Source organism: Aptenodytes forsteri, unplaced genomic scaffold (assembly GCF_000699145.1).
Source record: "Aptenodytes forsteri isolate BGI_AS27 unplaced genomic scaffold, ASM69914v1 Scaffold69, whole genome shotgun sequence".
Classification (NCBI taxonomy): Eukaryota; Metazoa; Chordata; class Aves; order Sphenisciformes; family Spheniscidae; genus Aptenodytes; species Aptenodytes forsteri.
The window spans coordinates 3,494,581-3,520,405 of NW_008795885.1; the positions used below are offsets into that span (position 1 = coordinate 3,494,581).

General features: G+C 40.6%; 1 protein-coding gene across 1 annotated transcript in view; it reads right to left on the bottom strand.

The window, feature by feature from the left end:
* Nucleotides 1–329: 329 nt before the first annotated feature.
* Nucleotides 330–25,825, bottom strand: part of CAMK4 (calcium/calmodulin dependent protein kinase IV) — a 179,828-nt gene continuing 154,332 nt past the window's right edge. The window contains 6 exon segments of the mRNA XM_019473364.1: nucleotides 330–494; nucleotides 3,329–3,481; nucleotides 5,588–5,714; nucleotides 10,079–10,154; nucleotides 15,786–15,860; nucleotides 17,605–17,695. Of these exon segments, the coding sequence (XP_019328909.1) occupies nucleotides 330–494; nucleotides 3,329–3,481; nucleotides 5,588–5,714; nucleotides 10,079–10,154; nucleotides 15,786–15,860; nucleotides 17,605–17,695 (687 nt within the window).

Consider the following 25,825-nt stretch of genomic DNA (forward strand, 5'->3'; position numbering starts at 1 on the left):
CAAATTAAATAGTATTTTGTTTCAAATGCCATCTAGAAACACTGGATAGATGTATATGAAGTATACGCATTATGGTAGGTAGTTATTCATCCCCATTTTTTCACCTGCCGGTATTACTGCAAATAACACTGTTTCCATGACATGCCTTATGGAACAGTTTACTATTTTCATAAGCAGTCACATGCATTGAAGGTAGAATCACCAGCCAGTGCATTTGGCACCCCAAAGCAGAACCAGAGAGGCCAAGCTTACGAATCTCTCTTGCTGAATGACAAGTTAGCTGGTGTATGAAATGACAGATCTCAGCTGAAACAAGGAAGCACATTGGCCTAAGACATTTCTTCTGGAGTTGCTTCTGCTTCCTGAGTGGGTTTCTCTTCGGGTTTGCAGTCATGGACGGGAGACGGGTTACGGCTGGGCTTGTTGCTATCATGCGTGCTGTGACCGCTGGCACTGCCGAGGCGAGTTGATGCCACCACAGCTTTTACTGCAGCCTGAGAAAGAGAGGATCAAGCAAACGTTCCTTAAAGGACACGGTCTGTCAGCACTGCAGCCTTAGCATCATCCCGTTAGGGAATGTAACTGCGTTTAGTCTTCATGGTAATGTGACATTCAGATACCTGCCTGGGCCTGGACAGATTTAGAAGGCCACCTGAAATACTGGACTGAGGTTTAAAATTCCTGCTTTCACAAGGTTACAAGTTGGCCAACATGAACAGAATTTTTTTTTCAGCTGCACATGCTGCATTTTTTTTTAGAAACTACTTCAGATCTCCTGTGTTGAAGTTAGATGGCAAAAAGAATGTTATCTTCTGTCATGATAGTAACAGTATTAGCACTGATTATTCCATGAAAAGTTCACAAAGGGAAACAATATTTATCACTATTGCATATGCCAAGCATAACGGTGCAGAGCATACGGGCAACCTCCTATGTATATATATAAATATGCATTGGGGATAGGCTCTCATATCACATAAAATGTCACAAAATGAAGACACACATTAAGACAGTTATCTTAGCCCTTGCCTTGAAGAGTCTTATTGCCTGAAAAAACAAACATACAGAGGTGAGAAAAAGAAATACTAATCTCTGTGTATGAAAAGTCTAGCTATTTTTGACTTGGCTAGCTTTTTGCTTAGGCATCACAGAAGAAGCGGGTCTGCAGGAAGGGATGAGGAGTATAGCAAGTTTTGTGGGTGGTTGGAGAGGTAACCATGCAAAAAAAAAAAAGAAAGAAAAAGAAGATACTAATGACAAGAGACTATATAAACATTGGCAAGAAAGAAGAATCAGCTAATACAGAATATGAAGTCAAAGTACAAGGCATGAGCCAATGAAAGTGTCAATAATTTTGAAAGTGAGATTACAAATTACAAATAGAACATGCCACTCAATGATATTATAATGTATAAAGATACTTTTAATGTAATTTACTCTCACTAGCCATGTGGATGTTTATGAAACAAATTCCACACAACCTATGAAAAACCAATCATGACTGAGAGTTTTAGAGTTATTCTATAAAAATATGTCCTTACGTAAAGAAAGCTTGCTGCTGGACTTGAATGTTGGGAAAGAGAGGATAATTTTGTATTATTCTTATTAACAAAAAACCAACTAAAGCATGTATTCCCTACCTGGTTTTCTGCTTTGTTCTTATTTTTTGGACAGGAATTAATTGTCTAAAAATTTACGGTTCATTTTATACATGTATGTGTGCAAAACTATTAACTCTACAATAACTGCTAACTCCAGTTAATTCTCTTAATAATTGGAGATTTGGTCATTTAATCTTTAATAGAAAAGCAATGAAGAAATACACTTATAAAAAGTTAAAAAATAAAACCAGCTTTTAAACACAGAAGTATAAATTGATTGACTATAGGGATCTAAATAAACTGGGCTCCAAAAAAATCTCATTGGTGATCAACGGTGTAAAAATATAAAGAGAATCAAAATCAAAACATGCATAAAGGGTACGTGTTTCTTTGTGACCTCCTGGGCAGGGAATGTAATAGCTCACTCAGAAATAATGAAACTTATGGCTCTGCTCATGCTCTGAAATAATTTTCATATAACAACATTGCATGGCATCTTCAGTGAATACACAGCAATCCTGCTGTAAGGCTACAGAAATCTTTCTGAAGAGAACAATGTTAATAGACACGTTTAGTCAATTCTGCATGGGCAAAGCATCACTGTGAATTATATCTACAGTGTCTGAGACCTTTGTAAAATACAAAACTTTTTTCTTTGCCCTGTAGAGATTCTCTGTCATAGTTCCCTAATAATACTGAAAAAAAAGAGCAAAAACAAAGTTAAGGATCATTGTGAATTTGGTTTTGCATGGGGTTTGTAAAGCTCTCAGACAAGATGCTTTTTTACTCTTATTCCCCAGGGCTACAAGGGCAGCTTCACTGTAGCTGTGGGTAATAATTTCTGTGCTGAAGCATCCCTGGAAGTCTCTCCTAAGCAGACACAAATCTTTAACAACTGAGGAAGGGATTAGGGGAGAAGAAAGTTTCCCGATGTTATGTCAATTAGATGCTCAGCTGCCTGTCGTTTGCACCTAAAAATGTTTCCCTGCTCCTTCCCATGGTAGATATGTAGACTAGATGGTAAAGGAGCATATTGGTGACTCAAAACCTAATGTTATTTTCAGCACAGGTCCCACCTGCACTCCTGCCTTGCAGCGCTTAATTTCCAGATAAAGAATGCTATTGCACATTTGCTCTCAGAGGTACTTAGAAATGCATGTTTTGGGCCTGTTAATCTCAGCCCACACATTTTGTGGACCTACACATCTGAAATGCTGACTCTAGATCATACAGAAGGATGGCTTAAGCTCCTGCTTTGTATTGATAGGTATAGAAACTGAGGGTGGCTTACAGATCAAAATATGCTATAGTAGATTAAATATCTTCCAGATTTATGGATGCTCATGAAGAAACTACTCAGAATTTTGTTCTTTCTGGTCAATACTCTAAGGACGCACAAGCAGTACAGGACATGGATGGACAGAAGCAAGGAAGGAAGAAGGGAAGAAAGGAAGGAAGGAAGGTAAGGAATTTGCGAAAGCTGTGTACATTCTCAGCAGTTCGTTCTGTGTAGATAGAGTTTTCACTCAACCTCACATTTTTATTTGTTTGGCTGCAGACATCAACTAAATCAGCTTCAACTTTTTCATCTTCATCAGTCATCTTAAATAAAAAGCTTCCATACCACTATGGAATGTTGTCCTGAAAAGTGTGCAAGGTTTCTGCAAGGCTACTAATTTAATTGCATGCTTTCACAGCCAAAACAGAGACTATGTCCAGAGACTTGCCTTAAGTTTACGCCGAGCATTGAATTCTTGAAGTTTCTTTTGTGCATTGTCCATATGTGCAAAGTTTGCTGCCTTCCCTGTAACCCATGGGTGCTGCAAAGCCTGTAGAGTGGTGAGGCGTTTCTTGGGGTCTAAAACAATCAACTTTTTAACCTGCATCACAAGGAAGAAATACGGAAGACTGTTAACCTTATTCTTCATTTACATTAACGAGCTTTGCATTTTTGAGCTTTGGTCTTGGTTTGAAAAGTGCCTTAGTGAAACACATTCTAAGAAACCAACAAGAATTTGTGTACAGGTCTTTGCACATATTTTGTTTCTGGCATTTCTTGGTCCTCCATAAATAATATCTGAATAAGACAGCTGCTAAGGGGGAAGAGAGGAGGAAAAGAATCAACTGGTTACCAACATTTGAAAGAGGATGTACCAATGCAGCGGGCCTGAATCCACCATAGGCTGTTGTATGTCTGAATTGTGACATAAACCCTAAGAGATGCTCAAAATACCCCCAGCCAGGCAGTTATCTTAGCAGTATCCCCACTTTTGGATTTCGACAAGGTTTAAGTTGGATTAGAAAGTTTAAATTCTAGTGTATGTAACTCATGCAGACTTGTACTATGCAGTCACTGCCAGGTACATCACAAATGAAATGTTTCTTTCAGTCACCATAAAACCACATGTACACGTGAGTTAAAAAGTACTGTACAAGTATTTCTCTCTTAGCTCACTATGAAACTAATGCTGTTTATGCCATTCTTTCTGCTATTGAGACCAGGGAAGCTGCACCTCTCCAAACACAACAGTAGGACATTTTTGGGACATCAGTGGTACAAACTGCTAGGTACAAAGTGTGTCCAGGCAAGCTACATTTCATGGGTTTTGCTGTGTGTCTGGACAAGTGATGTTTTTCAAAAAAAGAAGGGTAGGATGGAGTAAAGAAGTACATGGATGGTACTCAGCAGAGCCACACTTATGCAACTCTCCTGACTGCCCACTCTTGGAGCAGAGTGCAAGTGATGGCACAGGGCTCCACCACTGCCATGTGCCCAAGCGTGAGGGGAGGACTTGCTTCAGGGCTCTCTGAACTTTCCTCACAAAAAGCTATTAAAGAAAGACAGTGCCCTGAAGCAGGTGCGGAAGAACAGTCATCGTGAAGAATACCCACTGTGCGTCCACACAAGACAAATGAACACCCCAGAACTGCCCACAGCATGGGTTTTGAGAGCCACGGCCTTCATCCTTACTTGCAACTTGCTATACAGTGTTCAAACCTGAAACTCTGAGCTTTACTGTAACAAAATGGTAAGGACCAGTTTGGACCAAAGCTCTCTGTATACAATAAAGAGCAGCTTTGATGCAGGCTGCTGTTTATCTGGGTTTTGACGACAAAAGGAAGTAAATGGTATTTTTTTGACCTTAGAAAAACTTCACATCGAATACAACAACAAGAAAGTACTTTGAACTTCTACAGTCCTTCCATTTGAGGCATCCTGAAGTACTTTATAAATACTAATTATGTGGTATTTTATGGCACAGTTTGTATAAGCAATATGGAACTGAGCATTTGTGTCTTCAGTGCTAATGAAATAACTGAATTGTGCAAGTTATTGTTGACTAAAAATCAAACTCAAGCATACCTATCTTTGCAGATCAGTGTCTCCTGGATCCAATTTACTTTATCCAGTAAAAAAAGAATACAGTGCAGATAGCACGCCAGCCCTTGCATTTTGCTTATGGACCATATTGAAAAGTAATGAGTCTTTTCTCATCTACTGAGAAAAAGCTTAAATGGACAGAAAAAAGCTGTCAGCAAAAGTGTGTGTGTGGGGGCTTCACTCCTTTTTATATTCTTCCTCCAAAGTTCAGACTTGAAAACTGCACAAAATACAGGGCTTGTTTCTACGTTCCCCTGAAGGTGGTTGCCCTGCAAAGAGGAATGACGAAACACCTCAGAGCTAGCATGAAAAGTAGGCATGCATGAACACTGGGACAGCTGCCAACAATTTGTGGCTTAGTTCACAGAAGGACCTGAACATCCACAGTTTTGAGTGCAAAATTACAGCACTGGACTAACAGCGGATATTTAACAGCACCATAATATACCAGAGATAAGAAGAAGAAAAGCAAGGAGCCATATGAATAATTAATTAACCAATTATTCTGACCCCACCCCAAAATGGACTCTCTTTCTCAGTGGAAGTGATACTATCCAAATACATATCAGCAAAGATACTCCAGTCTCATTTTTGCTTTACTTACTAAATCCTTGGCATTCAGAGACACGTCATCCCACCAGGGGGACACAAAGTCATATTCACAGTTCAGGATTCTCTTAAACATGTACTGATCTCCCCTTTCATCATAAAATGGTTCAAAGCCACAAAGTCTGCAAGGATAACAAAGAAAGAAATTTATCAAAGATTAATTAGTCTTGGGCTGTTAGAAACAGTTCCTGGTATTCTCTTTCCCTACTTTGTGTCCTGTACTCCACTTTGGGATACCAGACCTGGATATACTTACAAATTCCTAATTCTACAGAGCAGAGCAAAATGTGGTCATAGCATTCATAAGCACTGGGAAAGGCTGATCAAATTGTAAATTTTCCATTTTCACATGGAAATTGGAACTATTAATATAGGGACTTAACATAAGAATAGCCATGCAACAGCTGATACCTGTTTACCTTCTACATGCCAATAAGTATTTTCTAGCAGCTCTTTGCTCTGCTGGTCTCAGGCTGAAGTCCCTTGGACTATTTAGTCATTCCTCAGTCTGAAACTTTGCTCATCCCTGCTTTCTTCTGTGAGTCTTCTCCAGCCGTGTGTCTTTTTAAAGTGGGTGCAAACACCATTCAGTGTGGGCACACCACAGAGTTGCAAATTAGCATAATGATGTTTTCTATTTTAATCTCCATTTCTTTGCTAACAATTCTTGACCTTGGATCTGGTTTTCTGGACTGTTTACAAGCACAGAGTTAACATGTTCATAGAGGAATTATCAGAATCCCTGTAACTCTTTCCTGAGAGGTAGGAATTAGCTGAGGAACCACACTTTACTTGTGAAGTTAAAAGTTTTTATATGTCCAGTTAGGACTGTTTTTTGATTATGTTCATCACTGTATGTTATTAAAACCTCTGGCAGGTTTTAATAATCAGCCCTCATCCTCACCTAGGTAACCTACATATTATCAAGAAATTTTGTAATCTCACTAATGACTGCATTTATGAATATATTGAATAATACAGATCCCGACACAGATCCACACAGCTGGCCCTGGGGAAAGCAAACTCATAGAAGTGGTTTCCATTTATATAATGTCCTTTTTTGTCGCTTCATTGCACTTTAATCATGCCTGCACACATAATCAGATGTTTTAAAGTGAACTTCCTATTCAACCAGTATGTGTTCTGAGCTAAACAGAAAGTCTATCTGCTACTCTGCCTCCAGAAAATGCAACAAGCAATGAGATGATGACAGGAAAACAACAGCAGACTGTAAAGAATAAGACAGCAACAAATCTAGAAAATTTAACCTTACATTTTAGCTTGTTCTTATATGTTTAAACCCAACCAGTGTGCTTACTGTCCAGAAAAAGAAGACAGATGTTCAAGGAAGAAATGTGTTTCTGAGAGTGGTGTGTAGCCATGGGTGCAACAGCTGCATCACTGTGCACTGCTGAAAAACTCCACTGTAAGCACATTCTGGGTGTGTCATTAATTTCCAAGTCTGGCAGAGATGGGTTAAAACACAAGGATCCAACCTCCAAGTACTGTGTGCTTCAGTAGGTGGAAGCCAGCCATGGTCCCTCTGCTGCTCCCCTCCTGTTTGCCTGCCTCTCCCACCACCATTTCTGAGCTTGCTTCAGGTCGGCTCCTATCCCCACGGAGCACTTTTGCTGAGCAGCATTGTTGGGCCACTAACTGGTTCAGCCAAAACTGGCTTCTGAATACCAGGTAACTGATGACATACAGTGAGACCATTGCTTAAGACTTGCTGTGACTGTGTTTGAAGCCTTCTAAGTGATTCTCTATTTACTTCTGAAAATATTTTTGTCATAACTCACTACTATCACCTATTTTTGTCTTATTAACAATTTCTATGGATACGCTTCTACCTAAAAAAAATTTCACTTCAGCAGACAGATTAGATGAATAAAACTAGAGGTGTGATTTCAAATTAGATAAATTAAACCAGGGTAAGACCCAGCATGGCTGCTCTTGATTTAATTTAAACCAGGATTATGCTGATTCATTTTAAATCAATTACCTACCAAATAAAGAAAAATCAATGTAAACAGCTTCAAAATCAATTAGAAATGACCAGACAGTGTTTTATGCCCTTTTAAGTAAGTTAGTAAAAAAACACCTTTAATTAAATCCATGCAATTTTGACTACAGGCAAAGCCTCTGTATTTGTTGACCACTATCTGCATCTCAAATGTGCACTTGCATTTCAAACCTGCTGCAGGAATACAAAAGGACTGGTACTCTTTGCTGTTAAAACTATAAATGGGGCTTCCTTGGAATTATGACAGTTATCATCAATAGGTCTTAATATAATTGGCCTCAGGAATAATTGTTCAGTCAAAACATGTGTCAAAGGTTTTCTTAATCACATGTTAAGTCCACTTTGTATTGGTGAGAAGATACAGTTTTACGCACGTCTCCTGTAGCACGGTAGTTAACTCTTAAATACACTCTATTTTGGAGGCACATACAACAATGTGTTTTTTTGACTGTACATAAGTGCATTCCCTCTACTAAACTATGAGACTGAGACATGCAACACTGTCCTTGAGGCTGCAGGATTAATCAATTAGTTACTGTACATGTACCTTTCTGGTCTCAGCTTCTAACCCATCAGAAATGTTGACATACAAAGCTTTACACTCAATAGAAGAGTTTTAAATGTGGAGTATTATTAAAGCTAAATAGAAGAGATGGCCAAGTGGACTTGACTAGCACCCTTTTTGCCTGGCTTGCTCCTGTAGGTCAAATTTGATTTCAAGAGGGGAGGAGGAGAGGAACAGAAGGAGGAAGAAGTAGAGGACTATCTGTACTGGTGGTGTCCCACCCAGAGCAGGAGCTCACACACTTGTGTTTACACCAGTGCAGAGGTTTAATGTGGCTTGGGAGGTTTTGAAAGGCTGCGTATAGCAAATGCCACTCCATATATTCAAGTAGGAATTTGCTGTACATTCTCGCTTGGAGCTTGCCCACACTTTAAAGCAAGTTCTACTTAAGGAAGGCTTTCAGCTTCGAGTACAACAGCTATCCCTCAGTTGTTAAATAACTAGGCAAGCTCATGGCTTAATCTAGATACCTTTGTAAAGGGCAAAGATGGCAAAGCACATCTCTCTGCCATGCGTGGACCACTAGAACTGGCAGGAAGTATCTGAGATGTGATCTTCTACAGACTTGAACTAGGCCTTGAGGCAAAGATTCACATTTTAAAAGGAGCAGATAACAAAATGGCAAATAGGAATATTGTAGCCTATCATTTACAGGCACCCAAAAGGAGAGCTGTGACTTATTTGAAGCTTACATACAGAACAAAAGATGTTTTCTGGAATTTCCATCAGAGTGTATATATATTCTTACAAGTACTTTTAGTGTAAACCCTAGAAAATGTAATTCTTTCTTTGCAAAAGACATAACAGAAAATAATTTTATTACTAAACACTGTACTTGCTGGACGCAGTACGACTACTGAGTCCTAGGAGGGGAAAGAAAATGGCCTGGATGTATAAAATCCTCCACATCTTTAATCTATATGTGTAAAATCCCATTTTCTTCCCATAAAAGGCATCCCGCAAGTATCGTATACAACTACATAAGCCAGCTTAGCATTGGTGTTGCCAAGGGAATAAATGCAGTTATTTATTCTCCCATAAAGAGAAGTGTCAATACATCAGATACAATTTTCCCTTCTCAATAATCTTCCTTTGAAAGATCAATACAATAAAAAAATTACAATGCTTACCAATTGAATTAGGACTAGCCATATTAAGATACTGACACAAGTGCCTACCTTTAGACACAACTGTTTGAAAATTTTGGTCTATAGTTGCAACTTCAACTGTTTAAAATATGTATGGCCAGCATCGCTCAAAGCCCTCTGTCACCAGTGTCTCTGGTTACCTTGTAAGAAGTGGAACACTTCAACATTAATCATTCAGCCCATTGGACTGATTTGCAGACAGAGTCCAGGGCTGTTCCCTGCCTCCTGGCTGAGGTGCTGTGGGACAGCAACACTGATGCTGCAGCTGAAGCTGTAGCAGGGTGTGTGGCTGACACAGATGGGGCAGCTGCATTTGGGAATATTCACAGGCACGGTGAAACTACTGCAAACACCTTAACTTCTCCTTGCCCCATCTGTAGTTGAGAAGCTTCTTAGGATCATAGTATACCTCACAGTTTGTGTGAATGAGAGAATGAGAAAAAAACATATGATGCTTTCTGACACTCATATGCTTGTATTTTTGCTTTCAGCATCTTCGCTGCTATGATTCACATTAATAGCACGATTCTGTGCAGACGTTGCTGCTGTTCAGGAAGAAGTGTTATATTTATCAAATATATAACCTGAGCATTTTGCCATGTTCCTCTAGGATTTGACTTACTTAAATAAGATTAGGAATATCATAATTAAAATTCAGGATCTCCTGTCTTCCAACGGCACAGCTCATAATGTCATAAAAACCTGCAGGTGCTCATAAATGAACCACTCCGTGGCACTGTCTGCACTTACAGGATGTAGGTGATGATCCCCAGAGACCACATGTCCACCTCAGGGCCATAGGCACATCCCCGTAGTATCTCCGGTGCTGCAGATGATAAAACACTTGTCAATAAGATGGAAGTTGAATGCAGAAATAACAGTCACAAAGTCAATTTAAACTCTGTGCACACTCGTAAGAGTCTTTTAAAAAGTTAGGGCCTGTTGCTTTAAGCCCTAAATTAGGCAAATGATTCCCTTCACTGAGTACAAAGCAACAGAAGTCATGTCCAAGCACAGCCAGAATAAAATGAAAAGCGGACTTCGGTTTCAAATTGCTTTTTAGGTTTAGGTTTGTGAAAGGAACCACAGAAAGTTACAGCAGTAACTGGAGCTGCAATGTGACAAAGGAGGTGGTACTTTTACATCAGTATTTTACTTATTTACTTGGTACTTTATTTGGGCTTTATTTTTGGTATTCTGTTTTAATTGTAAGGAAAGACAAGACCATTTCAGGCAATTGCTTTTGCTGCAGTGCGGAGAAGGCGGAAAGGCCCAGCAGTCTCAGGGACCCCGGCTCTACAACAGTAAAGAGGAGTTAATCTCTGCCCAAGCAGCCTGACAGACACACCTCGAGGAAAGCTGAGCAGACCACTGTATCCCTCAGACAGTATGTGTTGCTGCTGTGTGTGAGTAAAAATGTGCACAGTTGCACATTCAAACTGTGACATGCCTACCTCAAGCACCTCCGTCCCCTGTGCTCCCAGAGCTCATAGCTCTGCACACCCTCAAGGTTTGCCTCTGACTGGGCAAACCTTCCTGGGCAAAGCTCCTGAGGCAGCAGGACAAAAATGCCACATCTCCAGAGGAGGAAATGGAAGTGCTTGATACTGGTGGAGGCAAGACCCTTCCCTCCCTCACCTTTTGGCCACAGACAAAAATACCCAACTAATTTGGAAAAAATAATTAAAAAGACACTGCTGAGCCACACTTCCATGTATCAGTAGCCCTTCTTCTCAGCAACCATTGTATCTGTATTAATACCCATCAGATGCACGGGTTGGCAGCACAGCCCCTGAGCCCACCGGCTCTATGATGCATGTGGGATGGCTGCCACATTTCTGGGGCACAGTGGACTTGCTGCATCAATGCTGCAGCACGTACGCATCTCTTCACCTTCCCACATTACACTTTCACAGCCATGAGTGCTGCTCATGGCCCCTCATGCTCAGGGCCAAGAAGGGCTGGGGCTTCCCAAAAGTGTGACAGCTCCCTGCTCAGCCTGAAGTTTTGGTTGCCCCTCCAGACTGACTCAGGCTGCTGGCACGCTCCTGCTTTGCTCCCAGCCTGTGGGAGGTCTCTGTTGGGGCAGCTAGCTCTCCCGAGGAATGTGCTGCAACATCCTGGGGAAGCCAGGCTCCCCCAAGCATGATTTTAATCAAAGTGAGTATACACAACTCCCTAACGGCCTCCAGGCAGCTGGCTCAGACTTCTTCAACTTACCTGAAGGATTTACCATGCAGGGAACACATCAAGCATTTTTACAAAGCATTAATATAGAAGGCAAAGGACATTAATCACTAAGTTTGCTACATACCACTTGTACAGCTGGCAGCTGGGCAAACGCTTGCCCGTCTAAGCACAGACATTCCTTGCCTCCTTATTCTTCTGCTAGGTAAACTGATGAACAGAGAGGGGCTGTTTTTGAGAAGGAACACTAGATGCCAAATGATTTTAACTCAGGTTAACCCGTAGCTAACAGGACAGACTACAGGCGAAGCAGCCAATGACCTCAGAGAAAGAGATTGAGACAGACCAAGAGCTGTTAACCACCGTTCTCCCTGCCATGTTTGTTAATGCCATGTGGGGGGTTCTGAAGTAAATAGGACAGTTTTTCTGTTTAATAGCCAATATGCTTCCTCTTCTAGAGAACGCAATGTTTCTTGGGATGTCTTTTTGCTCAGGATAAGGGCAGAAGACACTTTCTGCCCTTCTTTCGCTTTTCTCCTCCTTCTACCTCAGTATTGTAAAATGGCCACAAAGGAGACCAAAGATTTGTACATACAGGGCTGCCTTGCTATCTAGACTGTGTGGATTACACAGTTATACACCTTGTAAATATTACTTTTTAATATTTCCAGAAGCTTGCTTTTGGTGAATGGATTTGACTGATACGTTGCAGTTAGTTTAGATGTTGGTTGTAACAGACTGATCATGAATCACTGCCCTGCACTGGCTTATTTTTATGTGCTACTGTCAGAAATCACTTACGCCTTTCTTGTTAAGTTCACTGAAAGTACAATGTCTCAGCAAGTTAAGTTCTTTGTGACCACCTTCTTGCTTTCAGTCCTCTGCATCACTTTACACGTCCCAGGAACTGTAGATTTGTAAGTCTTGATGCCAAAGTATCCAGACTCCAGTATGTGTTTTTGTTGCTGTGTCCTTTCTGGAGAAGCTGCTGATAGCTGGGTGGGCAGGATGTGGGAGTTGGCAGCCTGTGACTATCAATTATTCATAGTTTAATTTGGCATTTCAACAGTATTCCTTCTGGGTTTCCTCCACTTCTGGAAAGTAATGCTTGAATATTTTCCAGCCACCAGGAATTCCGCATGGCCAGTTAACTTGGGTTGTAAAGGAAGGATTGCAGGTCCATGTCTGTAGGCACAAAGCTCCTTTCTTCTCTTCTCAGCACAGACATTCAGCCTCAACCCTCCCCACCAAGTCATCCCTACTCTGAGTGCTCTTCTATGGGAGTAAGCCTTATCCTATTTTTATAGTAAGTAGACAGTATGCCAGTAAAGACAGGCATAAAAAGGGCAAAATACTAACTACAGTTTTACGGCATTTGTAATGTAACTGTCACGAGAAAAGACAACTAGAACATTAATAGCTAGTATGTGAAGTACAGTTTTATAAAACTAAGCAGACTGGAATTCAGTGCTACTCTAAAGCATACTTGGCACCTGTGTGTGCTTGGCAGAGAATGTCATACAAGGTAATGGACATGTCACCTGAATTGCATTATCAGCTGTGCTATGAGGTAACAGAGTAATCTCTGTTGGTCTTCTCCAATGTCCTCTTTCCTTTGCTTCTACAGTCATAAAAGCAAATGCCAAGTCTTTAGTTTCAAATGGCTTGGCTCAGCTCTGTCCAAAACTACCCGAGATGCTTACCACCCAGCACACTGCTAGCAACTTGCAGCCTCTTGCAGGAGCCCATTCAGGATCTACAGTTCAGCAAGAATGGCAGAAATAGGTTTCTCCACAAGATCACATTGGTTGCTGGAGGTGAGCATCCACCATGGGAAGCCCAGCAGGCTTACCCTGGTATAAACAAGATCACCAGCCTCCCTGGTGATTAGCTGGTTTGCTGACATGGGAGTGCCTTGCAATAAAGGGTGAGCAGACTGCAGAGGCAGCTGCAATCCTCTTTTGCCAGAGGGGCTCCTTCTTTTGCACGTTCTGGCACTGGAGGATCAATTTCTGGTTCATTTTCTGGTTCCGGGAGTCCCAGCAAGCTTCTGCATATGTCCAGGAGCTAGCTGTCCCTGCTCTGACAGTGAAGCTGTGCGCAAGGGTGCTGTATCAGGAGCCCAACAGCATGCAGGGGATGCCCTGCTGAAAGCTGCCAGGCAGTGTGCGAGGCTCCGTCCAGCTGCTGGCTGCTCAGCCTTGCACGGCTCGGCACCGCCACAGGAAACTGAGCCAGAACTCACCAGAGGTTTGTCCTGCTCTGCAGACCACCCACCCACAGGCAGGCCGGAGGCTCTCTGCAGGGACGGAGCATCCCACAGGTCCGTGCCATCCCCTCTGACCTGGGGACGCTGCTGCTGAAGAAAAGTCTGCTGTGTGCAGGGGCTGGCCAGGCTGGGTGCATCCCCACCTGCAGCAGGATGAGCTCCCATCGCAGCCCCATGGGCAGAAAGAAATGCTCCGGCCCCACAAGGGAACGGCCTCTGGGGCTCAGCACCATCTTTTTAATTATATTTCTCAAGATCAGTTGTATGCTTGCTTTCTCCCTACTGTGGCAGGTTATGTGCTTGAACTCTGTTTTTAGATTCTGGATTTTTTGGGGGTTGGTTTAGTTATATCCCCTTTGGATTACTGATATCTGACATATAGCACAGCTATGGCATTGTTTGCCAAATGTTATGTGTACGGCAATATGTGTATGGCAATTGTAGTGTTCACTCTCTGCCCCACTTATTTTCTCCCCAAAGCAATGGAGACAAAACCCACATTCCTAATTATTCACGAACTGGTACCAGTACTACGTTTTCTCACCTGCTTATCAAAACCTCACTCTCCCATATGACAGTGAGGGAACATATTTTTACCTAAATGTGATTCTATGGAAATTTGTTTTAATTTGAAGTATCAGTGGTGGTTTTCTTGCATTCAAATTAGTTGCCTTACATTATTAAAAGCTACAAGACTGAGAAGCATGAACTAGCTGTGATTTTGGAAAAAAACAGAAACATGTAAGAAAACGACAAAAAAAACAAAAAATAAATTCTAAACACAGCGCACATCTTCCACAGTTAAACAAGTAGAAAGTATCCTTAAAGGCCACCAACTGAAAAATATAAACCCAGTATAGAATTTCCTAATTTCTAAATTACTAAAGGAATTAAAGTTACCATCCTTAACTAGCTGTGATTTTGGAAAAAAACAGAAACATGTAAGAACAGGACAACTGAGACAAAACACAGTTTCTAAACCTTGTGCACATCTTCCACAGTTAAACAAGTAGAAAGTATCCTTAAAGGCCACCAACTGAAAAATATAAACCCAGTATAGAATTTCCTAATTTCTAAATTACTAAAGGAATTAAAGTTACCATCCTTGTGTAATACAGTGCTAAGCTCATGAGGTAGATGTTTGCTCTGAAGTCATCCACAAACTCATGCTTGTTAAAGTACTGTGAATGCACAGGCAAATTAGTCATTTTGGTAAGCAGTGGTTCATGCTGATTCTCACTCTGTTGGTAAAACTGAAGCAAACCTATGATTTCATTCTTATTTTGTTTAGGAGAAAAGAGGATTAGTTAAAAGTGCCAAAGCCTTTTTACTGCTGAAAGAGATGACTAGATCTACACCAGTCGCCCCAGTTGACAAGATGTGCCACAAAGAGTTCCTTGCTAATGCACTCATAATTCTGTTACACAGGTCCCACTCCAGCGTGGACCAGAATGGTCTGAGTCAAGCCTGCATTTAAAACCATGTATTTGCTGAAACATTTTGGGTTTAGGGGATTAATTTATGACTCCACTCTAAGGAATAATTTGATTTCCTCTGTTAAAAAAAACTACTTTAAGGTAAATGCACTGTAAGCAATTTCAAATATTCATAATTGTTACGAACTCTATAAATTTTTAGTCATTCCCATTATGCCTTTCATAGTCCAAATTTCTGCCGATGCCTCTCCAGTATTATTTTAGTAATTTCAGCGTTTTTATGATGGTTGAACTTATTTCCATGCAAGTAGTGAACTTGCACATTAACATATGTTTTGATTAGAACTTGCACAATAACATATGTTTTGATTATTAAGCTTCAGTGCTAGAGACTTTGATTTTAGAAAAATTTAACCCAGTGCCAGTTCTGAATTTTAGCTTTTTATTTCTGCTTTTTAGGGGCTTTTTGAATTTTGACTTTAGGAAGAAGCATTTCACCTTGGAAAAAGCAAATGTAACACCCTCACATAAAGTGCAGCATACTGTAAATAATAAAACAACGTACCACAGTACCCTGGAGTTCCACAAACTGTCTTCATGGTCACCTGATCTTCCACAATCTTGGAAAGTCCAAAGTCAGCTGTTAAGATTGTTTAGGAATATTAATGTTTGCACAAAGCCAATACAATGGGATGCCTAAGGGTGTACAAGCGGTGATCCAGAAATGCATTTTAGGTATGTATTCAGCTTCCACTCTGTGAGTAATCCAACAAAATTAACAGAACAATTTTGGGTTAAAAAATTGTGCATCAGTGATTTCTTGGATAAGGGTCAGAGTACACAGTCCCTGCAAGACAAAATCCCAGCAATATTTTGATAGAGAGCTTCTAGGGGCATGGAGGTTGTGCCAGGAGAAGTACTGTTCATCCTTTTTGCAGTGTTTCTACCCTGAATTACTACTTAGACAGCAAGAGCCTTCATGACGTTAGATGCCGTACTTGCATGACTCACTTTTTAAAAGACATAAAAACTGAAGTCTTCACAACTCTTTTAGTTTTCACTGAGAATAAACCGAGCTTCTTCAAATTTCAATTTAGGTGAGGACAACCTGGCCTTAAAAAATGCAAAATAAAAGTATTTTTGTCTTGCTACAGTGAATATAAAAGCGAATGTTTTGACTCAAGATCAGGATAAAAATAGTTCATATTTTATTCTAGAAATGCATAGTTAGGATTCACTTGTCCCTAAATGGTTATCATTTATGTATTATTATTTATCAAAACAGAAATAACTTTACTTTTATAAACACTGCCACTCACTGTAAATCAGATCTCAATTTAAAGAAGGCAATAAGCTTAACCAGAAGATGAAGAATCACAGCATTTAGGAAAATGCTTCAGAAGCCCCTACACCACTCTGGCCATGAAATCAAGGCCACTGGGTGCTGCATGGTACAGCTAGTACTATCATGGTACAGCTGTTTAGTGCCTTTCCAGGAAAGGTAAGAACTAGATAAAATGTACATTAAGATGCCATCATCCTGAGATGCAAGACTTTCCTCAAAATTTATAATAAATTGCTTGAGACTAGTTTGTGGAAATCTGGCTCCTGAAACCCATGATGAACACCAGCCTGATGAACATGGCAACACTCACTCCTTGCATGCTCCCATGCTCCCTGGTAAGGGAGCACAAGGTGTTATTTCCAAATTGGTTATATACAGCTCAGGAGCGTTGCACAGAGCTCCTCTTTGCTCAAGTGAAAACTGGGCATACCCAGCATTTTTGGAGGTTATGCCCTTCGCAAGTGGCCGCCATCCCCAACAGAACTGGCATAACATATCGCCGTTCAGGGGAGCCTGGTCTCACCTTGTCCCTCCTCATACCCCCCGTGGTACTGACTGTGCTTCAGGTAGCTTCCCTATGCTCTTTGTGAAGATCACTTCTTCTTATCCCTCAAATCTGCCTTCAAAACAGAAGTCAGCCTTGCTCAGTTTGCTTTCTACCACTAATCTGCACATTTGTACTTTCATGACAATGAATCTTTCCTCTTAAAATACTAGTTTAACAAGCAAAAGGGGCGCAGAAGTGATGCACACAGCTGTATGCTGATCTCATGATCTTTCTTGTTCCTCCTGAGTGCTTTATTCTCTGCCACGTTCTGCACAATTTTGGCTATAAATTCTCTAAGCCAGCATCTAGTTTTGTATTGGTTTTAAAAAAAACCATGCACAGCTGTGCTGCTGAAGAAGTAACATGCTGTTCATTTGAGTATAAGCGTTAGCTTTGAATAAAGTGGTGGTGAGACGTATATACTGTAAATATCAGTTAGCACATATTACTAGTACAAAGGAATTAGGGAAGCATACATTTAATGCTGCTCACCGATTTTTAATGGTGCATCTGGTGCTGGCGTTGCATAGAGTAGATTTTCTGGCTTCAAGTCACGATGCACAATCCCATTTGCATGCAGGTACTACAAAAAGAGAAAGTCAAAACATTTAAGTGAGAATAAGATGTTATGGCGAAGCATGAGTTAACATCTTCCTAATAATCTATAGCAGCAGATTAATAATCTGCTATGTTTGTGACACAGTCACTCAACTGATTTTCAGCAGCTTTTTTTCTGCAAACCTGCTCAGCACAGGATCCTTGGATGCATATTGTAATCTGAATAGGAAACTAAAATTTGGGAAGGCAAAGATAGCATCATGTCCATTTGAGAAGAAATACATCTCAGAAAGTATTATTGACTTTTTAAATACAGTGGTAGCTTCTAGGAAGTAATCAATCTGTCTTTTGATATCTATACACACAGATACCATTCCCTTAGTCTATGGGCTGTCCCTATAAAATGCCCGTTGAGTTCATTTAGCCCATGACTTTGGGCTCCATTTGTCATAACAGTCCTTCAGGGCAGGAGAGATGGTGTGTGGTGTTGGACTGTTGCGTGCTGAAGCCAGTTCTGGTTCCATTATCACTGTGCTTTTCTCGGTTTTCATCAAAGTTCATTTTTCATTAATCTGGGTGATTCTTACTGTAATATCATTGATATGATATATAGCCACCATAGAAGTTATGATATACAATGTTATATAGCAATTAACATCACACAATTTAATTTATTACTAGGTAGTAATCTCAACAATAGATGTTGAGATACCAAAGTCTCACTCAGAGGAAGGTAATTTCTGCACATTATAACATTCTGAGAGATAAGAAAATAGTCATACAACTATTAAACCATTAAATAGACACCTTTGAGTAGAAAGGATGCAGTACGTGTCCTGGGCCAACTATAAAATCCTTAAGGTCCCTGGAGCAGACTTCTCAAGGGTTTTAAAACCACCCAATTGAAGAGTCTCAAATATCCATCCGTCTTGCTGAAGCACATGCAGTATATGTGAATTCACTCACCACTGAATTCCTTTAAAGATGCTGTTCCTGCCTTGTACTAATGGAAAGAGTAATTTCTGGAATATATGGCTGCCTCTTACACTGCTATAGACAGACATAGGAAAAATATATAATATACAGATAGACAAAAAAGGATAAACTAGTGAAACAAATTCTGTATTTCTTGTTGATAAAACATTCAGCAGAAACCTCTGAAGCCTTGGAAGAAAGATGCTTAAGGATAGAATCACATTATCTTATTCAAAAGTCTCCTGGTTTACATTTTAGTAGCATCTCTCTCAGCTGTGTTTTCACTATTAAAAAAACCAGTCTGTGTGCGCACTGTTATGCAGCAAATGACAAATGGTTAAATATTCATCTAGTAAGCACAGCTACAGTGTTCACTTGAGTTAGCATCCGAGATGAATTCTTGACTGTGTATTTCATTGGAATTTTAGTTTGTATAAGGTGCCAGTGACTAAATAATATTAAGTAAGAACACATTGCTCTTTCCTCGGGCATTGTTTTAGTGACACTGAGTGCTTTTTAAGTGTGTGTTTCTTACAGTGCAATAAATGTTTTTTGTTGACTTTCTCTAAAATCCTAAAGTGGCAGCATTTGTCATGACGCGTCTTGTGGAGATCGGCCAAAGACTCTCATCTACTTTACTTCACAGTGAAATCTAAGTGCTTGTCCCAGCTGTGTTTTCTACAATGAGATAGCTAATCAGTTATCCAAGGTAAAAAAAGGCAACAATATATGGAAACTGATGGATTGCACACTGCTACATCATTTAATGCAATCACATCTGCGTGGCTGCACACAATCATGTCCACCCTGGATAAAAATATATCTTTATCAGCCAATGAAGACATAACTGTAGCAAAGATGCTCCCACAGCATAACACTGATGTGTTTGACATGCAGAGGTAATAGCGGCACACAAGGAGTGTACCAAAAGCAATCAAGTTGGAGTGGACAGAAAGAGATGTCTGAACTGATCTGTGTTCATGTGCTGCAAATCGGTTTAGCTGAGTCTGTAGGAGTGAGAAGTATCAGACATTTCATGATTGCTCGGTGGAAAGCAGACACTTCCAATTCATTCGTATGAAAAAACTTTGAACAAATTTGTGCAGAGAAATGTTCCAGCGAAGTCTGCAGTCTTTTAGCAGGTCCTTTTTTACACATGCCCATAATCCTAAAAACATTTAATGGTATGAGGCTAAAAACATTGAAATTTTCTTCTCTTCCCAGAATCGCATTTTTGTGGGAGAGAAATTTGGGAAAAACTTTGGAAGAACCTGTTCAACTTTTCCTCCCTTGCAAGTCATAAAGTGAGACTGGCTCACAGGGCTCCTTCTCAGACGTAGCAAGAACCATAACTGATGACATCTGCTAACCATGCTTGCGCCTCATGACTGACTGACTTTTTAACAGATTTGTACTGAACTTGCAGTGTGAACTCTTTTTTTTTTATTACAAACTCATAAGACCCCATGGAGGGAAATTTCCCTCCTCTACCCAGCCTGCCATTTGCAGAAAACTCGCAGGATGGGGGTGCCCAACAAATGTGAATTCCCTCAATAACCTAGCCCATGTCTTTCAAAGACTGCCACTGCAATGCTGAGCTCTCTCTCTTGTGTCGCATCCTCACAACACCCGCAGCTCCTCCTACCCTCTCCACCACACCTCCCGTTATCTCCCCAGCATCCTAGCCCAGAATTTCTGCCCACCAATAGTACCTCCTCTGACCTCTCCCTGTGGTCCACATAGATCCCATCATGGTTGCTACAATCCCTAATCTCAGTCCCTGCTGCTGTGTCCTCTTCTCTCCCACCGTTTCTTTTGCTTGACTTCATATTTGGGCACGAGATAACCTGTGGTGCTCCGACCAGTCATGGGTTTAACAGGCCTACTGTTGGCATCTTGTATCTTCGAGACCTAGCCTCCTGTCAAATTTTGTTGAGGTTGGCCAATAAGGTCAATAGTTTTGTTGTGAACTAACAGATAAAAGGGCAAAATGGACAGAAAAACGCCCAGAGTTTTCACTGATGCAGAAATCCCATTCTTCAACCACACAAAAGTACCAGATAGGCTCGTGGATCCCCAGCCCTCCGAGGTGAAAGACTGCTGGCTGGACTTCTGTAAAAGGTACCTGCCTTGAAACAGCCTTGTTACTAAAGGTCTCCAGCACACGCAGAGACCTCCTGTCCTCCAGCCTGAGCCACCTGTCATTCACTGATCGTGTCTCCTGCTCCACAACCCGCCATGAATGGGACCTTCCAAGACTGTGTCCATTTTCAGCATCGCTCCCTTACTTTGCAAATACCCTGGGACTTGTCTGCAAATTTTCACCAGTCCCAACAGCTCTGCTCCCCAAGTAGCATAATAGTTCCTGATATTGAAGACTACTTGGTAATTACATTGTTTTGTATATACGTGAACAGTATTCTGAGTTAAACTATCTTGAATTAGAAGCGGATTTAATTAAATTAGCACTATCCACTTTGTATAACACTTATTTCAACTTATGTATGCTCTATTTTGATTGCTCTTCACTTTATTTTTCACATATTTATTTTAATAAATGGCGTGTTCCTTTGCAGGCAGTGCCTCTGCAGCATAAGTTCAAAGATAATTGTTTCTCTCTCCCAGTTTGGAGTACAGCTTTGGGCATTGCGTACTCTCATTGTAAAATAGATAACCTGTGCTCTACTATTTATAAACTATGTCTCTTAATGGCTAAATGATGTGATTAAATGAGAAGATCAGGGCCCAGGTATCAAGCTAGAGCAGCATACTGACTCACTTTATGATCTAGGCATTGCTGAATTTTCCCCACCTATAAGATATGGATGAGACTTGAAAAACATTTGAACAGTTTTTAGATGCAGTGCTGTGTAACAGTTTAACATAGCATGCACATAAAATGTGACCATGACATGATACTCTTATAGTAGCTAAAATGTCCTGTTTTCACTTTCTTCTGATTTTCAGTAGACCGTGCCAAGCGCTAAAAGAAAATAAAGGCATGGCACTTCTCTGATTGCAGCTTTGCTAATTTGTGTTAGTGAAACAAGGTGAATACAGAAAATTTATATTTACATGAAAATTCTGTATTTCCATGGCAACATTACATGGATGTATTTAGCTCTAGTTATGTCCTGTAACATCTATGTACTAAAATGTAAGATTTACTTGTAGAATAACAGCACTTGATCTGGCCTGATGAGATGTAGATGGAAGAGAGGCCTCCACAGGATCTCACAGCAAGACCTGTGGAAGAAGACCTTGGGAAAAAGTCTTCTCCATGCACGGCAGTTTCATCTGAGCAGCTGGCCAATGGCATGAGGAAGAGAAATTATGCTTTCTCATGTACCTCCTCCTGTGATTTTATTTTATTTTTTTAACACCACATCAAGGCAGGTGCTATAAATAAGGACAGTACTGATTTTAAGGAACATATCGCTATTCCACTTAGCAAAAGAGAATGAACAAGAAAAAGTAAAATGGAAACACTAGAGACCCTGAGCAGTCTGTATTAAATTAGTGAATTTAAATGCAAAGGAAATAAAATAAACACTGAAAAAATATATTTGCGCATCCTATGATCACACTTCTTTTTCAATTGCTTTGGCCAATGAGATGTAAGTAGGCCAGGCGGGTGAATTGGCTCTGCTTCAGGCACACAGTAGGGTACTGCATTATTACTGTACAGCATCTTAGATAATCTGGGAGAAATGTATTCTAGCAAAATTGAGTATGCTAGTGTAATTACTCTTCGATAAATGTTGAGGACAGACTCAGCATGACACTAGGTGGGAATAATATACAGGCCCTTTTCTGAAAGACTTACTGGTTAAAATAAAGACCGCCTTCATCTAGGCCTTTATTCCTGTGGTACACAACAGCAACTCATGACTGAACAATTGCTGTGACTCTCATTGTGACTGCAGCAGGAAGATTTTTTTTTTTTAAGCTTCTTTCTAATTGCTGCGTGAGAATTCCTTTTGCTCTTTGTTTTATCTTTTAATAATTCAAGTTCCTATCTAACTTGAAAGATTTTATGACAAAAGGACAAATGAAGACTGCTTAAAACTCTGACCTTTTTCCTTAATTTTACTTATGGTACCTATTACACAGAACTGTAGAAAACTAGGGATGAAATGAACCTGAATCATCTACTCCTCTCTATGCTCCTAGCCAGCATCAATTATATCTACAACAGTTGTTTGTCCAATTTATGCTTAAAGACCTCTGATACTAGAGACTCCACAATTTCCCCAAGCGATTTATTACAGGGCTGTGCTATCTTGACCATTAGAAAGTACTTCCCTGTGACTTACCTGGATCTTGACAGGGGCAGATGAAGCCAATTACCTTGTTTCTTATATACCGTAGAGGCAGAAAGCAGATTATTTGCTTTTTTGCCACAGCCTTTTGAGTGCTTGTTACCATGTACACAATCATTCTTCTGTCTAAGACTAAAGGACTCTAGTTTGCTCTGTCTTTTCTTACAGACCATCTTTTCTAGACTTGTGATCATTCTTGTTGCTCTCCTCCAGGCTGTATTGACTTGCATCGATATGTTGAAAATGCAAAAATGTATTCCAGTTGTGGTCTGACAAATTTTACAGGATGTATTCATAAGTGTATTTGCCTTTTTTACAACATATCCCACTCCTGTTTGCCTTTTGATCCAGTGTAACCTTCAGGTCCTTTCTGTTTTGCTCCCACTCCCATGTTTTTACTGTTGACTATTCAAGTTCATGTACAATTTTGTCCTTGACAGTACAGAAAGGACATTGAATTTTACCAAAGTTATTTTATTTCTAATCCTACTCTCCAATATACTTGTCGTTTTTCCCAATTTTATGTTGTCCAAAATTTTCATAAGTGTACCCTCTATTCCATCATCCGAGGTTGTCAACAAGAACACGAAAAAAGCAGACCAGAGAAGATTTTTCCTCCACTCTTGGTATCTTTAGATACACCGATACACATTGTCTCAGTACAGACAACCAGTCTCCATCCAGCTTAAAATCACTTCATCGTGGCCACATTTCCCTAATTTATTGTGAGACTGTCAGGTGAGACAAGTACCAAAAGCTTTACTCATGTCAAGTATGTATGACATCTTCTGTTCCTCCCCTACTAACAATGCCTCTTACCCTGCTTGAGAAAAAATCAAACTGATTTGTCATGACTTGATCTTGACAAAAACTTGCCTTGCTGGTGACCTCCCTTGCTTTGTTATCTCCCAGGTGCCTCATACTCCTTTGGTTCATTATTTACTGCAGAATTTTTCTGGGGAGTGGAGTCAAGGCAGCTGGTCTATAATTCCTCCCCTCTTCCTCTTGAAGTGAGTACTACATACATCCACTTCTCTGCCCCAGCCTCCATCAGAAGTGAGTGTTACCTGTTAAATCTGTTTCAGACTTAAAAAGCTTGCTCTTTAAAGATTGTACTATGAAGGCCACTGGCTGCAACCAATTAGAAAAGATCTAAATGATTTGAATACTCTCTGACTTAGTCTTTTGTTATTCTAGGCTCACGTTTTACTGCTCAGTCACTTCTGTTAATTGTGCTAGGCATCCAGTTACAGCTGAAGCTTTACTGAAAACTAGTGAAAAAAAAGACAAAAACACTGCTGCCTTCTCCCAGACATCTTTCAATAGGTCTCCTTTATCTGGGTTTCTTCTTATGAGGATGATTTATTTTGCTACCCTTCTTATCTTATGCTAGATGCATCTCATTTTCTGCCCTGGCCTTTCTGACTTAATCCTTCGAACTCCTGCTATTCTTTCAACTCAGGCTTAAACAACCTGATCTGTTTCCTGCTTTCTGTATACTTCGTGCCTATGATTAACTCCAGGATCTGCTGTCCCTGAGCACCAATCTTCATTCAAGTGGACTGATGAGAAACCAGCCGACCCCTGACCACATTGCTACACTCCGAGGGTCCTGCACTCTCTCTGCCAGGCACAGGACCACTGCTGGCAGTGTTGCAACTTCCCTTCTGTCAGCAAATAAGGGAAAAGTCCTAAAATACCTTTGTTTCCACTTGTGAGAGTGACTGTGAGCTGCACAGCCTTTGGGTTTCAAGATGTCTCCTCATTAACCAGGGGATTTTGATGTCAACTGGATCCCAACTCTGGCCATGATCTACAGTGTTGCAATGAACAGAAGCTGTACAGCAGAGACAGCTCCAGCAGCAGCGGGTGTCCTCATGATGACTGTTGTGCATATGCCCTAACTTCTTTGTGAACCTGTCCTGTTCACTAGCTTTTGGTCTGGCTTACAGACCCTCCTGTTGTGTATGAACCCAGCTCCCTTGTAAAGTTGCATTAGACAATCAAAGAGATGATTAAGGGAGCTCCATCTGCACCTCTTGTTCACACCCAGCTCACACGTGCCCTCCCAGGCAGTGCTGCTTTGTAGGGTAGCGCACACTACCTCTCAGGTTAGTGCTGAACAGCCACTGCCATGGAAATGCTCTGGATCAAGGACCTAGTGCTCCTTTTTCTCCTCAGACAAGATGATGGTTTTCTGTGTGCATTGGTTTAGTAGTGGGGAGAAACCTGTGGTCTGATGTGGCTGGGGCAGTGGTATCATTATACAAATTTCTGTCCAGGATGCCTACAATATGACTGCCACATTCATGAATACCAGATTCACTTACATTTTCAAAAGGAAAATTTCTACCAGTTTTATTACTCCGCAGAATATATTTAGGACTTGCACGATGAATTTATTACAAAATCAAGTCTGTAGGGTCCTGAAGGGTGAACCAAAGCCATACACACCAATTCAGTACTGGACATCTTCAGCTATAAATGCAGTCATTACATCTTTAAGAAACTGAAAAGAACATGTTTTTTTCCTCCCTTTTCAGGAATGTCTAGACTTGTAATTAACCTCTTTCTGTAGCCCTTACAAAAGCCCTTACAAAAGAGTGTCATTGCATAATGAAAGCTACTGCACAGTAATTTAGTTTGATTACAGCTATATATTGTTTGATAGAGATGTGGTGTGCTGGTTTTAGCTGGCATAGAGTTAATTTTCTTCATAGTAGCTAGTATGAGGCTATGGTTTGGATTTGTGCTGAAAACAGTGTTGATAACACAGGGATGTTTTCGTCACTGCTGAGCAGTGCTTACACAGAGTCAAGGCCTTTTCTGCTTCTCACCCCACCCCACCAGCGAGTAGG